Raw genomic sequence first — 16,615 nt, forward strand, 5'->3', positions numbered from 1 at the left:
CAACACACACTTCCTCTCTGTTGTATGTGGCGTCACACTAAAACATTCCCTCTTGACACTAAAATAAACATCCTCTCAGGTTCCACTTAAAACCATTAACAAAGTCATAATCTTCATATACTACAGTTTTAATTCAACAGTGCATTCGGAAAGTATTCAGACATCTCGACTTTTTCCGCATTTTGTTACGTTACAGCCTTATTCTAAAAGTGATTACATTTTTTTTCTCAATCTACACACAATACCCCATAATGACAAAGCAAAAACAGGTTTTTTGAAATTTTAGCAAATTTATTACAAATAAAAAAACATATCACATTTGCATAAGTATTCAGACCCTTTACTCAGTGCTTTGTTGAAGCACCTTTTGCAGCGATTACAGCATCGAGTCTGCTTGGGTATGACGCTATAAGCTTGGCACACCTGTATTTGGGGAGTTTCTCCCATTCTTCTCTGCAGATCCTCTCAAGCTCTGTCTGGTTGGATGGGGAGCATCGCTGCACAGCTATTTTCAGGTCTCTCCAGAGATGTTAGATCGGGTTCAAGTCCGGGCTCTGGCTGGGCCACTCAAGGACATTCAGAAACTTGTCCCGAAGCCACGCCTGTGTTGTCTTGGCTGTGTGCTTAGGGTCGTTGTCCTGTTGGAAGGTGTACGTTCGCCCCAGTCTGAGGTTCTGAGCGCTCTGGAGCAGGTTTTCATCAAGCATCTCTCTGTACTTTGCTCCATTCATCTTTCCCTCGATCCTGACTAGTCTCCCAGTCCCTGATGCTGCCACCACCATGCTTCACCGTAGGGATGGTGCCAGGTTTCCTCCAGACGTGACGCTTGGCATTCAGGCCAAAGAGTTCAATCTTGGTTTCATCAGAGTAATACAGATTACAGATTACTGAAAAATAAATGGGGAGAAGAAAAAGAGAGAACAACTGGGGAGGCATGAGAGGGAGAGGGAGAGGGTGAGGGTAGATGTAGCGTGTATCACAGTCACAAAGGCTTAACAGAGCGCCTGGCATCACGCAGGAGAACCATCGGGTGATTACAATCAGAATCCAGTCAGCACTGTCGTCTCTCTGTGTGTCTGTGTATGTCCAGTGGAATCACACACACACCAGCCCTGTGAGTGCACAGCAAGTGGAGGAGCTCTCTTCTCTTCAGGGTGATGGGAGTCAGTAACAGAAAGAAACCCACTTTAGCACTAAAGGACTAACAGACTAAACCAACAGACAGAGGAACAGACCAAACCAACAGACAGAGGAACAGACCAAACCAACAGACAGAGGAACAGACCAAACCAACAGACAGAGGAATAGAAAAAAACTACAGACAGAAGAACAGAAAAACCTTGAACCACAGACTAACGGAGGAACAGACTAAGAAGAACAGACCAAACCAACAGACAGAGGAACAGAGGAACAGACCAAACCAACAAACAGAGGAACAGAAAAACCCTGAACCACAGACTAACGAAGGAACAGACTCACAGATGAACAGACCAAACCAACAGACAGAGGAACAGAGGAACAGACCAAACCAACAGACAGAGGAACAGAAAAACCCTGAACCACAGACTAACGAAGGAACAGACTCACAGATGAACAGACCAAACCAACAGACAGAGGAACAGAAAAACCCTGAACCACAGACTAATGAAGGAACAGACTCACAGATGAACAGACCAAACCAACAGACAGAGGAACAGACCAAACCAACAGACAGAGGAACAGAAAAAAACTACAGACAGAGGAACAGAAAAACCCTGAACCACAGACTAACGGAGGAACAGACTCACAGATGAACAGACCAAACCAACAGACAGAGGAACAGATGAACCCCAGACCATGTCACACCTGCAACAGATCTGAACAGAGAGGATTTCTGCTTGGATTAACACTGCTACACACACACTCTCACACACACACACACTCCGCGTCTGACGGAGTCTCTGCTGCTGAGTGACTGTGTGCACCGGGGTGTGAAGTGAGGTCTGTGTGTCGGAAGACGGTGGTATGACGCGCGGGAAGAGCTGGCCGTGGAGTTGGTCGTTAATGCTGTCTCTCCTCCTCTCTCTGTTTGCTCACGGTAAGAACACTGCTGTGTGTCTGTGTGTCTGTGTGTTCACTATTTCACTACAAAAGTCTGGCAATGTGGGCTCAACAAATTATTTTATCAGAGTGTGTCGCTGACATTAGAATATAGTATGGAATGTGTGTGTGTTACTGTACTGCTAGTGATGAACTCTGGCTCTGAGAGCTTCTTTATTGATCACCAATGTTGTTTAGCCAACGGGCCACCGCTGTCCCAGATCACACACAGTTGGAGTTGATCAGACAGTAGTGTAGAAGAGATAAGGAACTTGAACTGCATGAGTGTGTGTGTGTGTGTGTGTGTGTGTGTGTGTGTGTGTGTGTGTGTGTGTGTGTGTGTGTGTGTGTGTGTGTGTGCACACTGCGTATTGGAATGTGTGTGGACCCACCCAGCGAGGTCCATCTGCCCTGTAGCCCCAGAGAGCAACATTCTGTCACAATGTATCAGTGTCAACACACGCACACACACATTCATATTAAGTGTGTGTGTTAATGGCCAACCGGTGTAGCTACCCATAATCCCTTGCTCTCCTGCCAGGAGATGGTTGCTGGGACTGAGATCTGACCAATCACAGCCAAGCCAACCTGGTTACTGAAGCCAGAGCCCTGTTTCAAGGCTATAGATCTGTTACTATGGTGACAAGCTGAATATTTAATGGCGTGTCGATACATTTCTCCTCTCCTATCGTCAGCGTCCCTGTCAGTAGATTGCTGTGAGTAGTTCTACATGGTCAATGTTTAACCTATAGCTGTAGCTGTCAAACCTAATCTAATCTGTGGTCAGTAGAGCATGTTAGAATTCCACACTGACACAGCTTCTTCTCCACAGTATAGAGGGAGAGAGAATGAGAGATGGGGGAGAAAGACAGAGAGGGGGAGAGAATGAGAGATGGAGTGAGAAAGACGGAGAGGGGGAGAGAGTGAGAGATGGAGTGAGAAAGACGGAGAGGGGGAGAGAATTGAGAGATGGAGTGAGAAAGACGGAGAGGGGGAGAGAATTGAGAGATGGAGTGAGAAAGACGGAGAGGGGGAGAGAATGAGAGATGGAGTGAGAAAGACGGAGAGGGGGAGAGAAAAGGAGAGATGGGAGAGAAAGATGGAGAGGGGGAGAGAATGAGAGATGGAGTGAGAAAGACGGAGAGGGGGAGAGAAAAGGAGAGATGGGGGAGAAAGATGAGAGAGCAGTTAATTGAGCACCTTGGCTTCCTGTCTTGCTAGCCTGTATTTTGAATGATCATGGCTACGTGGTGAATCAGATCCTTTGGTGTTGTCTGTCTCCTGTGTGTATACTGTATCTGTTTGTTGTTTCTGATTGACTTGACAGGAGAACTCTCATTGGCCACCGCCAGCAGGACTGAAGTCAAGCACAGCCAATCCTCTTTCTCTGCTGCAGAGAGGGCGGTGCTTAGCGGTGATGACTCAGCAGAGCTGATTGGCTTAGGGTTAGGACTTGGGGCTGGACTTCCTCTCAGCGTCACCAAGCGTGACCACTCTCACAGAAGACACTCCCACCTGGACTTTGCTGAAGAGGACATTCAGCCAATCAGAGAAGAGCTAACTGGCGGGGAATCTCCGGAACGCTCAGATGACATCATCAAAGTAGAGTTCCATAACACCGACCGTCCCCTGCCCCCTGACCGCTTGTCTGATTCTTTTTGGCTGATGGCTGTAGCTCAGCCCCTGCAGCAGCGGGCGGGAGACCCCACGGCCTGGACCCTCTCAGACTTCTATGACTACATGTCCCCCGACGACAACATTTCTGCCATAGAAATGACCCTTGACCCTGAGCCAACCCTGAACCCTCCAGCAGACATTGAGGATGAAAACCCATCGCTCACTGGCACCACTGTTACCCCCGGCAATGACGACCCCCAGCCCCCATCTCAGTCTCAACCCCCCCCACCTCCTTCCCCTTCTCAGGGGTCAGATGGGTGTGGTCTGGGCTTTGTGAGGTCAGAGGTCGGAGGTGAGTGTGTGTCTCAGTGTGATGCACAGCCTGACTTCTGCTACAACAGAGGAGTGTGTGCCATCGATACGGGGATAGGAGCATTCTGCAGGTAATTTAACACAATCCTCAGTGGGAGGAGATACAAATCTCTTCCTTTAGAGTTACAGTACGTGTGTGTATTGGTTGGAGGGGGGGGGGGGGGGCACGCTTAGTTTGTACACTACAGAACAATATACAGCTGGTGTCTTTCTAACAAAGGACAGAATATAGGACAGATAGACCATAGAGTTAGAATTCTAGATACCCCACTGACCAGCCTGGTCTCATAGACTAGACGTAACATAGTAAATGTAAATCCGGGAAACTCAAATTAGTATGATACTGTATGTTACGTTTGGTATGGCTACATAAGACAGAAGGTTACTTAAGGCAAAAACGAAAATAGGGTGATTGGTCGGGGTGGATGGTTGGACAACGTTAGCATTTTAGCTAATTAGCAACTACATAGCTTGTTAGCTAACCCTAACCCTTTAATCTAACTCCTAACCTTAACCCCTAACCCTAATCCCTAGCCTAGCTAATGTTAGCCACCTAGCTAATGTTACCGTAAGCCACCTAGCCAACTGCCAAATTCTCTAAAACGACATTGGAGGAGGCTTATGGTAGAGAAATTAACATTAAGTTATCTGGCAACAGCTCTGGTGGACATTCTTGCAGTCAACTGCACGCTCCCTCAAAACTTGAGACATCTGTGGCATTGTGTTGTGTGACAAAACTGCACATTTTAGAGTGGCTTTTTATTGTCCTCAGCACAAGGTGCTCCTGTGTAATGATCATGCTGTTTAATCAACTTCTTGATATGCCACACCTGTCAGGTGGATGGATTATCTTGGCAAAGTAGAAATGCTCACTAACAGGGATGTAAACAAATTTGTGCACAACATTTGAGAGAAATAAGCTTTTTGTGCATATAGAACATTTCTGGAATCTTTTTTTATTTCAGCTCATGAAACATGGAACCAACACTTTACATGTTGCGTTTATATTTTTGTTCAGTATAAATGCAGATAGTGAGGCAGTTTGTTCTACTGCCTGTCTGTCTATTCTATGTTTTAAAGATTCCCTCCCTCCTCTCTATATCCCCCTCCTCTCCCCATCTCTTCCTCTCTCTATCCCCCTCCTCTCCCCATCTCTTCCTCTCTCTATCCCCCTCCTCTCTCATCCCCCTCCTCCCTCTCTCTCTCGCTCTCTCATCCCCTCCTCTCCCCATCTCTTCCTCTCTCTATCCCCCTCCTCTCTCTATCCCCCTCCCTCCCTCTCTCTCTCTCTCTCTCTATCCCCTCCTCTCCCCCATCTCTTCCTCTCTCTATCCCCCCTCCTCTCTCATCCCCCTCCTCTCTCGCTCTATCCCCCGCTCTTCCTCTCTCTCTTCCTCTCTTTATCCCCTCCTCACTCTCTCTCTTCCTCTCTCTATCCCCCTCCTCTCTCTCTCGCTCTCTCATCCCCCTCCTCTCTCGCTCTATCCCCCGCTCTTCCTCTCTCTATCCTGCTCCTCTCTCTCTTCCTCTCTTTATCCCCTCCTCACTCTCTCTCTTCCTGTCTCTATCCCCTCTCTCGCTCCGTCTCTTCTTCTTTCTCCCTCTCCTCTCTCATTTTGAAACTTTCTCCCTCCTTTCTCCCTAGGTGTAATGCTCAGGACTATATGTGGAATAAGGGCTCTCGTTGTGATTGGGTGGTGACAGTCTTCCAGGTGCTGTGTGTGGTAGTGGGCGTGGCCTCTCTGACCCTCATCCTACTCATCATCATCATTGTCTTCTTCGCCAAGCGACTCCACCGCTTCAGGATTGAGAACAGGCGACTCCGCAAACGCAGGTCAGTTTGTGTTGTGTTCGTGTGTGTATGTTAGAGAGAGACCTCATTTATTAAACGATCGTGGAGATGGACTCATATTTGAGAGTATAAATGGCTGTGTGCATGCCACGTTTGTCACGTCATTGAAAATCCATCTCTTCCCCTAACCCTCTTTTTTCCCCCACACCTCTCTCCTCTCCTCCCTCCAATCCCTCTCTCCTCTCCTCCCTCCAATCCCTCTCTCCTCTCCTACCTCCCTCCAGTCTATACCGTCCACAAAGCGAGATGCAGACGGATGGCTTCTCTGTTTCCATGGCGCCAGACAGTTCCCATGCCAACGTAAGGAAGATGTGTGACCCCCCCCAACCCCAACCCCAACCCCACGCTCACAACCTGGCTTACTATGAGAACATTATCTGTCAGATAACTAACCCCTGACCCCTAACCCCTAACCCCTCAACCCCTAACCTTAAGCCCTAACTCTGGCTAGCTGTGTGTCAGTCTGTCTCTGTCCATTAGTCTGTTTGTCTGTAAAATCAGCCTGGTCTCATAGACTAGACGTAACATAGTAAATATAAATCCGGGGACACTCAAATGAGTATGATATGTTATGTCTGGTATAATTACATAAGACAGAAGGTTACTTAAGGCAAAAACCAAAGTAGGGTGGTTGCTCTGGGTGGATGGGTAGATGTATAACGCAAATGTCTAGCAACCCAAAGGTTGTTTGTGGACAACTTTAGCATTTTTGCTAATTAGCAACTTTGCAACTACTTACTACTTTGCAACTACTTAGCATGTTAGTTAACCTTTCTCCTAACCCTTTAACCTAACTCCTAACCTTAACCTTAACCCCAACCCAGCTGACGCTAGCCACCTAGCTAACGTTAGCCACAACAAATTGGAATTCGTAACCTACTATATGTTTTGCAAATTTGTAATGTCTCCTACATCTGCTGTTTCCATCACACATTTGTTTGTTTGTTGCGACATTGCTTTTGTCGAATAAACCTGGGTCAATGGAAACCTGCCTATTGTTTCAACTGGGGCCCTGAGTTTCCCGTGCCAATGAGTTCCCGTGTATTTGAGTTCCGTATTTCAGCCCCTTTGCAGTTAGCCTACTTTTTGAAGCGATTTTTTTGACAATCAGATGAAAACATGACTGGTTGTGTTCATGCCACATTAAGGTAATACATTTTTTACCTTTAAAATACATGTCTTTACTTAAGCCGATAAAAAAATCAAAGTCTTGTGAAAGAAAATGATATAATTTGCGATCTGCTTGACCAGCGTCTTCCACCTCATGGTGAAACTTGAGTTGCACCGAATGATTTCTACCTCATGCACAAATTCTTGTTTTTACTATGACCAGAGAAAGTGAAATAGTCCTTAATATTAAAAGAGACACGAGCCACTAATAATAAAAACTCAGGCCTATCTGGGTCCCCCTGTAGCTCAGTTGGTAGAGCATGGCGCTTGCAACCTCAGGGTTGTGGGTTTGTTTCCCACGGGGGGGCCAGTATGAAAATGTATGCTCTCACTAACTGTAATTCGCTCTGGATAAGAGCGTCGGCTAAATGACTTAAATGTAAATGTATCTGTACACCACTCATTGCAGATACAGTGCTGGTTGTAGAGTGAGTCAAAGTAGGGAGAAGCGCGTTTCTTGGTTTATAAAAGTGTTCAATAAAAACACATTTGAAAGTGTTGAATAAAAACTTGAACACAAACTCACTCATTAAAACAGCAGCCCTTTTCTGTATTCTTTGACAATCGCTCTCTAGTCATGGTTTTGAAAATCACCGTAGTCTAACATGCAGTATCAACTTTGTGGAAGCTGCTGCAGACACACGGTGATCTGAGCTATTCGATTGGCCAGCACTAGGCAAATGGGTGCACTTGATTTAGCTCTCCAGGTCCGCCAGGTAGACAATTTGTATCTTCTGAAATGGTTCAAAATGGGACAATTTCGCCAACCCGGCATGCAGGGCAGCTGAATCAAGTGCACCTATCATATAATTGCTGAATAGTCTACTAAACATACATTGCATTCGGAAGGTATTCAGACCCCTTGACTTTTTCCACATTTTGTTACGTTACAGCTTTATTCTAAAATTGATTAAATTAATTATTTTCCTCATCAATCTACACACAATAATAATGACAAAGCGAAAACAGGTTTTTAGAAATGTTTGCACATTTATTAAAAATAAAAAACAGATATAACTTATTTACATAAGTATTCAGACCCTTTGCTATGAGACTCGAAATTGAGCTCAGGTGCATCCTGTTTCCATTGATCATCCTTGAGATGTTTCTACAACTTGATTGGAGTCCACCTGTGGTAAATTCAATTGATTGGACATGATTTGGAAAGGCTCACACCTGTCTATATAAGGTCCCACAGTTGACATTGTATGTCAGAGCAAAAACCAAGCAATGAGGTCGAAGGAATTGTCCGTAGAGCTCTGAGACAGGATTGTGTGGCACAGATCTGGGGAAGGGTACCAAAAAATGTCTGCAGCATTGAAGGTCTGCACCATTCTTAAATGGAAGAAGTTTAGAACCACCAAGACTCTTCCTAGAGCTGGCCGCCCGGCCAAACTGAGCAATCGGGGGAGAAGGGTCTTGGTCAGGGAGGTGACCAAGAACCCGATGGTCACTCTGACAGAGCTCCAGAGTTTCTCTGTGGAGATGGGAGAACCTTCCAGAAGGACAACCATCTCTGCAGCACTCCACCAATCAGGCCTTTATGGTAGAGTGGGCAGACGGAAGCCACTCCACAGTAAAAGGCACATGACAGCCCATTAGAAACAAGATTCTCTGGTCTGATGAAGCCAAGATTGAACTCTTTGGCCTGAATGCCAAGCGTCACGTCTGGAGGAAACCAGGTACTGCTCATCACCTGGCCAATACCATTCCTACGGTGAAGCATGGTGGTGGCAGCATCATGCTGTGGGGATGTTTTTCAGCGGCAGGGACTGGGAGACCAGTCAGGATCGAGGGAAATATGAACGGAGCAAAGTACAGAGAGATCCTTGATGAAAACCTGCTCAGGACCTCAGACTGGGGCGAAGGTTCACCTTCCAACAGGACAATGACCCTAAGCACACAGCCAAGACAACACAGGAGTGGCTTTGGAACAAGTCTCTCAATGTCCTTGAGTGGCTCAGCCAGAGCCCGGAATTGAACCCGATCGAACATCTCTGGAGAGACCTGGAAATAGCTGTGCAGCGACGCTCCCCATCCAACCTGACAGAGCTTGAGAGGATCTGCAGAGAAGAATGGGAGAAACTCTCCAAATACAGGTGTGCCAAGCTTGTAGCGTCATACCCAAGAAGACTCAAGGCTGTAATCGCTGCCAAAGGTGCTTCAACAAAGTACTGAGTAAAGGGTCTGGATACTTATGTAAATGTAATATTTCCGTTTTTTTTTTTATACGTTTGCAAAAATGCATAAAAACATGTTATGGGGTATTGTGTGTAGATTGATGAGAAACAAACACAATTTAATCCATTTTAGAATAACGCTGTAACGTAATAAAATGTGGAACAAGTAAAAGGGTCTGAATACTTTCCGAGTACATTAGTGGGGTTTACTGAATTTAGAGCGAATCCAAACGAACTCCTCTGACATTTAGGAATATGCAAACATTCACGCACATGTGCACATGTGTACACACATACACACACCACACACACACACACACACACACACACACACACACACACACACACACACCACACACAATACACACACCACCACACACACACACACACACACACACACACACACACACACACACACACACACACACACACACACACACCACACACACACTTTGTAACTCGTACAGAATGGCTGGTCGATGCTAGCTAACCCATTTACTGTACTGTCCTCATGACCTTCATATGTCTGCCATCAGACGATCAATGTATGTGTATGCATGTGTGTGTATTGTTCCACAGAATGACCCTCAGAAAATGGAGGACCCTGTGAAGTCTCCGTTCACTCAAGGGGAGGAGTATCTGAACATCGCCAAACTCTCATTCGCCGAAACATATGAACAACCACCCCGCCCACTCCTCTGACCACACCCCTAACACAAACGAGGAGGTAAATAGAGAGAAGGCAAACTCCTCCCCCTCCAACGACTTATACTAAATTATTATGATAATTACTGTAATACCACCATGCACATAAGGGGCAACATAATACAATATACTATACAATAATTTCCTACACTTTACTATAATATACTGTAATATACAATAATATACTACACTTCACTATAATACATTATAATATACTATAATATACGATACTATACTATAATATACTACACTTCACTATAATATAATATACTATAATATACAATACTATCATATACTATACTACACTTCTCTATAATACACTAGACTATACAATAACATACTATACTACACTTCACTATAATACACTATAATACACTATACTATGCTATACTATAATATACTATACTATACTTTACTATAATATACGATACTATAATATACTATACTACGCCTCACTATAATACACTATACCACACTATACTATGCTATACTATAATATACTATACTACACTTTCCTATAATATACTATACTATAATATACTACACTTCACTATAATACACTATACCACACTATACTACACATAACTATAATTAAGCAATAAGTCCCAAGGGGGTGTGGTATATGGACGGAACGCAGAGTGCCTGGACACAGCCCTTATTTTTTATATTTTTATTTTGTATTTATTTATTTATTTTTAAATTTGGACACAGCCCTTAGCTGTGGTATACTGGCAATATATCACAAATCCCAGAGGTGCCTTATTGCTATTATAAACTGATTACCAATGTAATTAGAGCAGTAAAAATTAACGTTTTGTCATACCTGTGGTATACGGTCTGATATACCACGGCTGTCAGCCAATCAGCATTCAGCGCTCGAACCACCCAGTTTATAATATACTATAATATACTACACGTTACTATAATATACTATACTACACTTTATTATATTAATACTACACTATACTAGGATCCTGGAAAGGAACTGTTGAGGCCTTTGGCTCCACTAGGAGCTAAAAGGAATCAGCCAAATTATACTACTGTATACTATGCTATACGATACTACAGGGATCATCAACTAGATTCAGCAGCGGGCCGATTTTTTGTTGAGCGGATGATCTCGGGGCCGGAACATACAGTGAGGGGAAAACAGTATTTGATCCCCTGCTGATTTTGTACGTTTGCCCACTGACAAAGACATGATCAGTCTATAATTTTAATGGTAGCGAGAGACAGAATAACAACAAAAAAATCCAGAAAAACGCATGTCAAAAATGTTAAAAATTGATTTGCATTTTAATGAGGGAAATAAGTATTTGACCCCTCTGCAAAACATGACTTAGTACTTGGTGGCAAAACCCTTGTTGGCAATCACAGAGGTCAGACATTTCTTGTAGTTGGCCACCAGGTTTGCACACATCTCAGGAGGGATTTTTGTCCCACTCCTCTTTGCAGATCTTCTCCAAGTCATTAAGGTTTCGAGGCTGACGTTTGGCAACTCGAACCTTCAGCTCCCTCCACAGATTTTCTATGGGATTAAGGTCTGGAGACTGGCTAGGCCACTCCAGGACCTTAATGTGCTTCTTCTTGAGCCACTCCTTTGTTGCCTTGGCTGTGTGTTTTGGGCCATTGTCATGCTGGAATACATTTGACATTTTAGTCATTTAGCAGACGCTCTTATCCAGAGCAATTTACAGTTAGTGAGTGCATACATTATTTTTACATTATTATTTTATTTATTTTTTTCATACTGGCCGCCCGTGGGAATCTAACACACAACCCTGGCGTTGCAAACGCCATGCTCTACCAACTGAGCTACATCCCTGCCTGCCATTCCCTCCACCCTACCCTGGGCCAATTGTGCGCCGCCCCATTGGTCTCCCGGTCGCGGCCGGCTACGACAGAGCCTGGATTCGAACCAGGATCTCTCATGGCACAGCTGGAATTAGACCACTGCGCCACCCATGGGTACCCATCCACTACCAATGTTCAATGCCCTGGCTGAGGGAAGGAGGTTCTCACCCAAGATTTGACGGTACATGGCCCCGTCCATCGTCCCTTTTGATGTGGTGAAGTTGTCCTGTCACCTTAGCAGAAAAACACCCCCAAAGCATAATGTTTCCACCTCCATGTTTGACAGTGGGGATGGTGTTATTGGGGTCATAGGCAGCATTCCTCCTCCTCCAAACACGGCGAGTTGAGTTGATGCCAAAGAGCTCAATTTTGGTCTCATCTGACCACAACACTTTCACCCAGTTCTCCTCTGAATCATTCAGAAGTTCATTGGCAAACTTCAGACGGGCCTGTATATGTGCTTTCTTGAGCAGGTGGACCTTGCGGGCGCTGCAGGATTTCAGTCCTTCACGGCATAGTGTGTTACCAATTGTTTTCTTGGTGACTATGGTCCCAGCTGCCTTGAGATCATTGACAAGATCCTCCCGTGTAGTTCTGGGCTGATTCCTCACTGTTCTCAGGATCATTGCAACTCCACGAGGTGAGATCTTGCATGGAGCCCCAGGCCGAGGGAGATTGACAGTTCTTTTGTGTTTCTTCCATTTGTGAATAATCGCACCAACTGTTGTCACCTTCTCACCAAGCTGCTTGGCGATGGTCTTGTAGCCCATTCCAGCCGTGTGTAGGTCTACAATCTTGTCCCTGACATCCTTGGAGAGCTCTTTGGTCTTGGCCATGGTGGAGAGTTTGGAATCTGATTGATTGATTGCTTCTGTGGACAGGTGTCTTTTATACAGGTAACAAGATGATATTAGGAGCACTCCCTTTAAGAGTGTGCTCCTAATCTCAGCTCATTACCTGTATAAAATACACCTGGGAGCCAGAAAACTTTCTGATTGAGAGGGGGTCAAATACTTATTTCCCTCATTAAAATCCAAATCAATTTATAACATTTTTGACATTTGTTGTTATTCTGTCTCTCACTGTTCAAATAAACCTACCATTAAAATGATAGACTGATCATTTCTTTGTCAGTGGGCAAACATACAAAATCAGCAGGGGATCAAATACTTTTTTCCCTCACTGTAATTACAAATAATTTGTAAACTGCAAATTGACTGCAAAAAGCCCAAACAGACATAATGTTTGACTAAAACATAATCATTTCAAACCTTGCTTACATTTTTATATGATCATGTCTCTCTATTAAGCATGGGAAAACTTGGGAACAGATTTCTTGAATTAAAATCACTTGGAGCTGATTTCCTGGTGTTTTTACAGTCTTTTATGTCTAACAATGAAGATTAAAAAATATATATAAAACCGCCAAATAAAACCAACCGCCATTTGGGGAACCCTGCTTAACCACCCATACATAACATGTTGTACCACTACTGACCACACGGGGGCGATGCTGCCTCTTTGCGCTGCAGCACTGTAGCAACCCTGAACTAAACTGTCTCTGACTGGACAAACAATCCTCTCCCACAATGCCCTGCTCTGACCTTTGAACTCTGACCGTTTACTGCTGTCCCCCCTGACCCCTCCCCCTTTGTCCACGTCCAAAATAAAAATGTATACCGTTTATAGTCCACCACTTTTGGCTAGAGCTCTGGTAAAAAGTAGTGCACTATGTTGGGAATAGGGTACCATTTCAGATCTTTTGTCTGCATGCGTTGCTGTTTTCTACTAAAACAGTTCTTTATGGAAAATCCTTATAAACAAGATTAATAAGAAATAGAAAAGAGTTGAGATACTTTGATGTTTGATATGAACCGATGAATATGTATGCGGTAGGTATCATGGGGTAAAGCTACTGTGTTGCCTGGCTTGCTAATATTGATATATTTATGGTTTCTATTGATGTGGGTTATTAGAACACTATAATGTACTTGAGTTTTTTTTTTAGTTTTTTTTGTTAGAATACATAATTATAGCATTGAAACCAGAGTTGTTGAAATAAAACTGTAACTTTAAATCACTTGCCCCTGTGTGTTCCTGGAATGGCCTTCTCTCCCTCTCTTCCTCTCCCTTTCTCTCCCTCTCTCCCTCTCTTCCTCTCTCTTTCTCTCCCTCTCTGCCTTTATTGTTCTCTCTCTCTCTCTCTCTCTCTCTCTCTCTCTCTCTCTCTCTCTCTCCCTTTCTCTCAATTCAATTCAATTTAAGGGCTTTATTGGCATGGGAAATGTATGTTAACATTGCCAAAGCAAGTGAAGTAGATAATAAACAAAAGTGAAATAAACAATAAATATTAACAGTAAACATTACACTCAGAAGTTCCAAAATAATAAAGACATTCTCTCTCTCTCTCTCTCTCTCTCTCTCTCTCTCTCTCTCTCTCTCTCTCTCTCTCCCTTAGCTTTCCTTGGCTGATTTTGCATGGCTTCATTAACATTGTTGAGCAGCTAACTACACACACACACACACACACAGCTAACAGTGCCGTGGACTCAATGTACAATAAGTCTTTATCTCTATCCTCCATCTCATTTTCTATTATTTTATCACACCTGTTCTCTTTCTTAACCCTCATTGTCAATTTCTCCTTTCCCTCTACAGTATCTCAACCACCTCTTTATCTCTATAATGTCTACCCTCTGCCTCTCTATTCTATATTTCTACGGCAGGGCGGAGTCACCATCGGTCTGCAGTTGCTCCTCCCTAAAGAGGCTAAGCTCCGCCCTGAGGCCAGCCCCCCTCTGCACTACAACGTCTTCCTCTACAAGAAGGGGACCGGTCCCTCTACTACTATTAATACTACTGCCACTAACTACACCAACCACAAAATGGCTGCTGCTAGGAACCACTCTAACCGTAACATACTGCCCACTAGCAACTCCAATAAGTCTAACCCTAACATTAACCATAACACCAATAAACACTCACAGCTCTCCCAGAATCACGTTCCTCCTCATCGTCACCCTCACACTTCCCCCTCCTCCCATCACAGCTCCCCCTGTTTTACCCCTCCTCAGAGAACACTTGCCTCCTCCCATCATGCCTCCCCCCATCACCCGCCCTACCAGCCCTCCCCCAACCACCATAGCTCTGCCTTCCCCCCTTCCCCCCCTCCCCCGCTCCAGAGACACACCTCACCCCCAGGTCCCTCTACATCCCTCCCCCTCCTCACCCATTCTCTGCCATCCCACCTCCCCCCAGCCAAATACAACCCTATCAGCACCTACTCACTGTGTTAACCCCTAACCTCTAACCTCTAACCTCAACACAACCATACCATAACCACATCCCAACCATAGTCTAACTATACCCTAAACAGCTTGACCTGACCACATTTCAACCACCCCCTGACCAAAACTAGGACCCCATGTCTGGGACATACTTTCTCATAAGGATGGTGCCAATGTCAGAGCAGTCAGGTGCTACTGAGGCACTTCTTCAGGTTAATTAATGTCTTATTAACTTTTTATAAAGTGGTGTTAACATGTTATTAGGCTCACCAATGTCCTATTACAGCATGTATTCTCGTGTTAGGTTTATTGATGTTTTTCATGTTGATGATCTTTGATTATTCCTTTTTGTTTAAAATAAAGATGTCTATTACCTACTGCCAGGGACATTTAAAGATCCTTAATATACATGATTGTTCCACTGTAATAACGTTTGATAAATGAGTTGATTTCTCCTCATGGCCACTAGATGTCAGGTGTGTTCCATGGTTATGACTGAAGAGACTTGTACTGTAGAAAAACAGTTTGGATCCCCTGAACAAAATATATATCCTATCATTCAACAGACAAATTCACATGCAGCCTGTGTAAAGGACATGCACAAACGCATGTACACACGTGACACACACACACACACACACACACACACACACACACACACACACACACACACACACACACACACACACACACGCAGACACTAGACATATAGATGGGACTGAGCGCAATACTGCAATGCTTTGTAGCGCTGCATAACAATGACAGCACATTTGCTGCAATATTTACAGTTTACCTGTGTGTGTGTGTGTGCGTGCGCACGTGTGTATGCATGTGTATTCATGCACCGTGTGCATAATTGAGTGTGTGCACGTGCAGGAATGTGTGTGCGTATATTTGTGAGTGTGTGCAGGTGTGTGTCAGAGCAGTGGTTTTCAACCTGCAATAAAAGGCCTTTAATCTGTTACGTTCACTGATCGCATTAACTCTAAATTTGAGCGCAAAGATATGTTATGTCCCCAAAAAAATCTGTGACTTCGCGAATGTTGGTCCTCAAGAACTTTTGACAGTGATTTGGTGGTCCCTGGAAAGGAAAATGTTGGGGACCACCGTGACAGAGGAGGGGCTCCTTATAAGTCAGCCTCCAGCCGTGTTACCGGTACTCAGACTGGGAGAGACATCTGGTGCCACCGGGGTGTGTGTGTTGATTCTGATTCTGGTGTAAATAAATATGTGTCATGGAAATCCTCACAACAGGAAGCCAACCCTGGGATGTCAACCAATCAATACTGAGGGGTGATAAGTAGGAATGATAGGGGAAGAGGTAGGAACATGAAAGAGGGAATGTGAGAGAGAAAGAGGGAAGAAGATAAAGTGAGAGTGAAAGAGGAGAGCGAGGAAAGAGAGTGAGAGAGAAAGGAAGAAAAAGAGAGATGATAAGGGAAGTGAAGTCTGCTCTCTCTTCACCTGGCAGAGGCCCTTGGGAGGTGAATACAGCTCTC

General features: G+C 44.5%; 1 protein-coding gene across 1 annotated transcript; it reads left to right on the top strand.

Moving 5' to 3' along the window:
- The first annotated feature begins 834 nt into the window (after positions 1-834).
- Positions 835-15,125, top strand: LOC121572643. The gene is made up of 5 exons (XM_041884674.2): positions 835-2,077; positions 3,407-4,139; positions 5,714-5,902; positions 6,145-6,220; positions 14,556-15,125. The coding sequence occupies exons 1-5, from the start codon at positions 2,005-2,007 to the stop codon at positions 15,123-15,125; spliced, it is 1,641 nt and encodes a 546-aa protein (XP_041740608.2). The 5' UTR covers positions 835-2,004.
- The last annotated feature ends 1,490 nt before the right edge of the window (positions 15,126-16,615 follow it).

This window comes from Coregonus clupeaformis, chromosome 8 (genome assembly GCF_020615455.1).
Source record: "Coregonus clupeaformis isolate EN_2021a chromosome 8, ASM2061545v1, whole genome shotgun sequence".
Taxonomy (NCBI): Eukaryota; Metazoa; Chordata; class Actinopteri; order Salmoniformes; family Salmonidae; genus Coregonus; species Coregonus clupeaformis.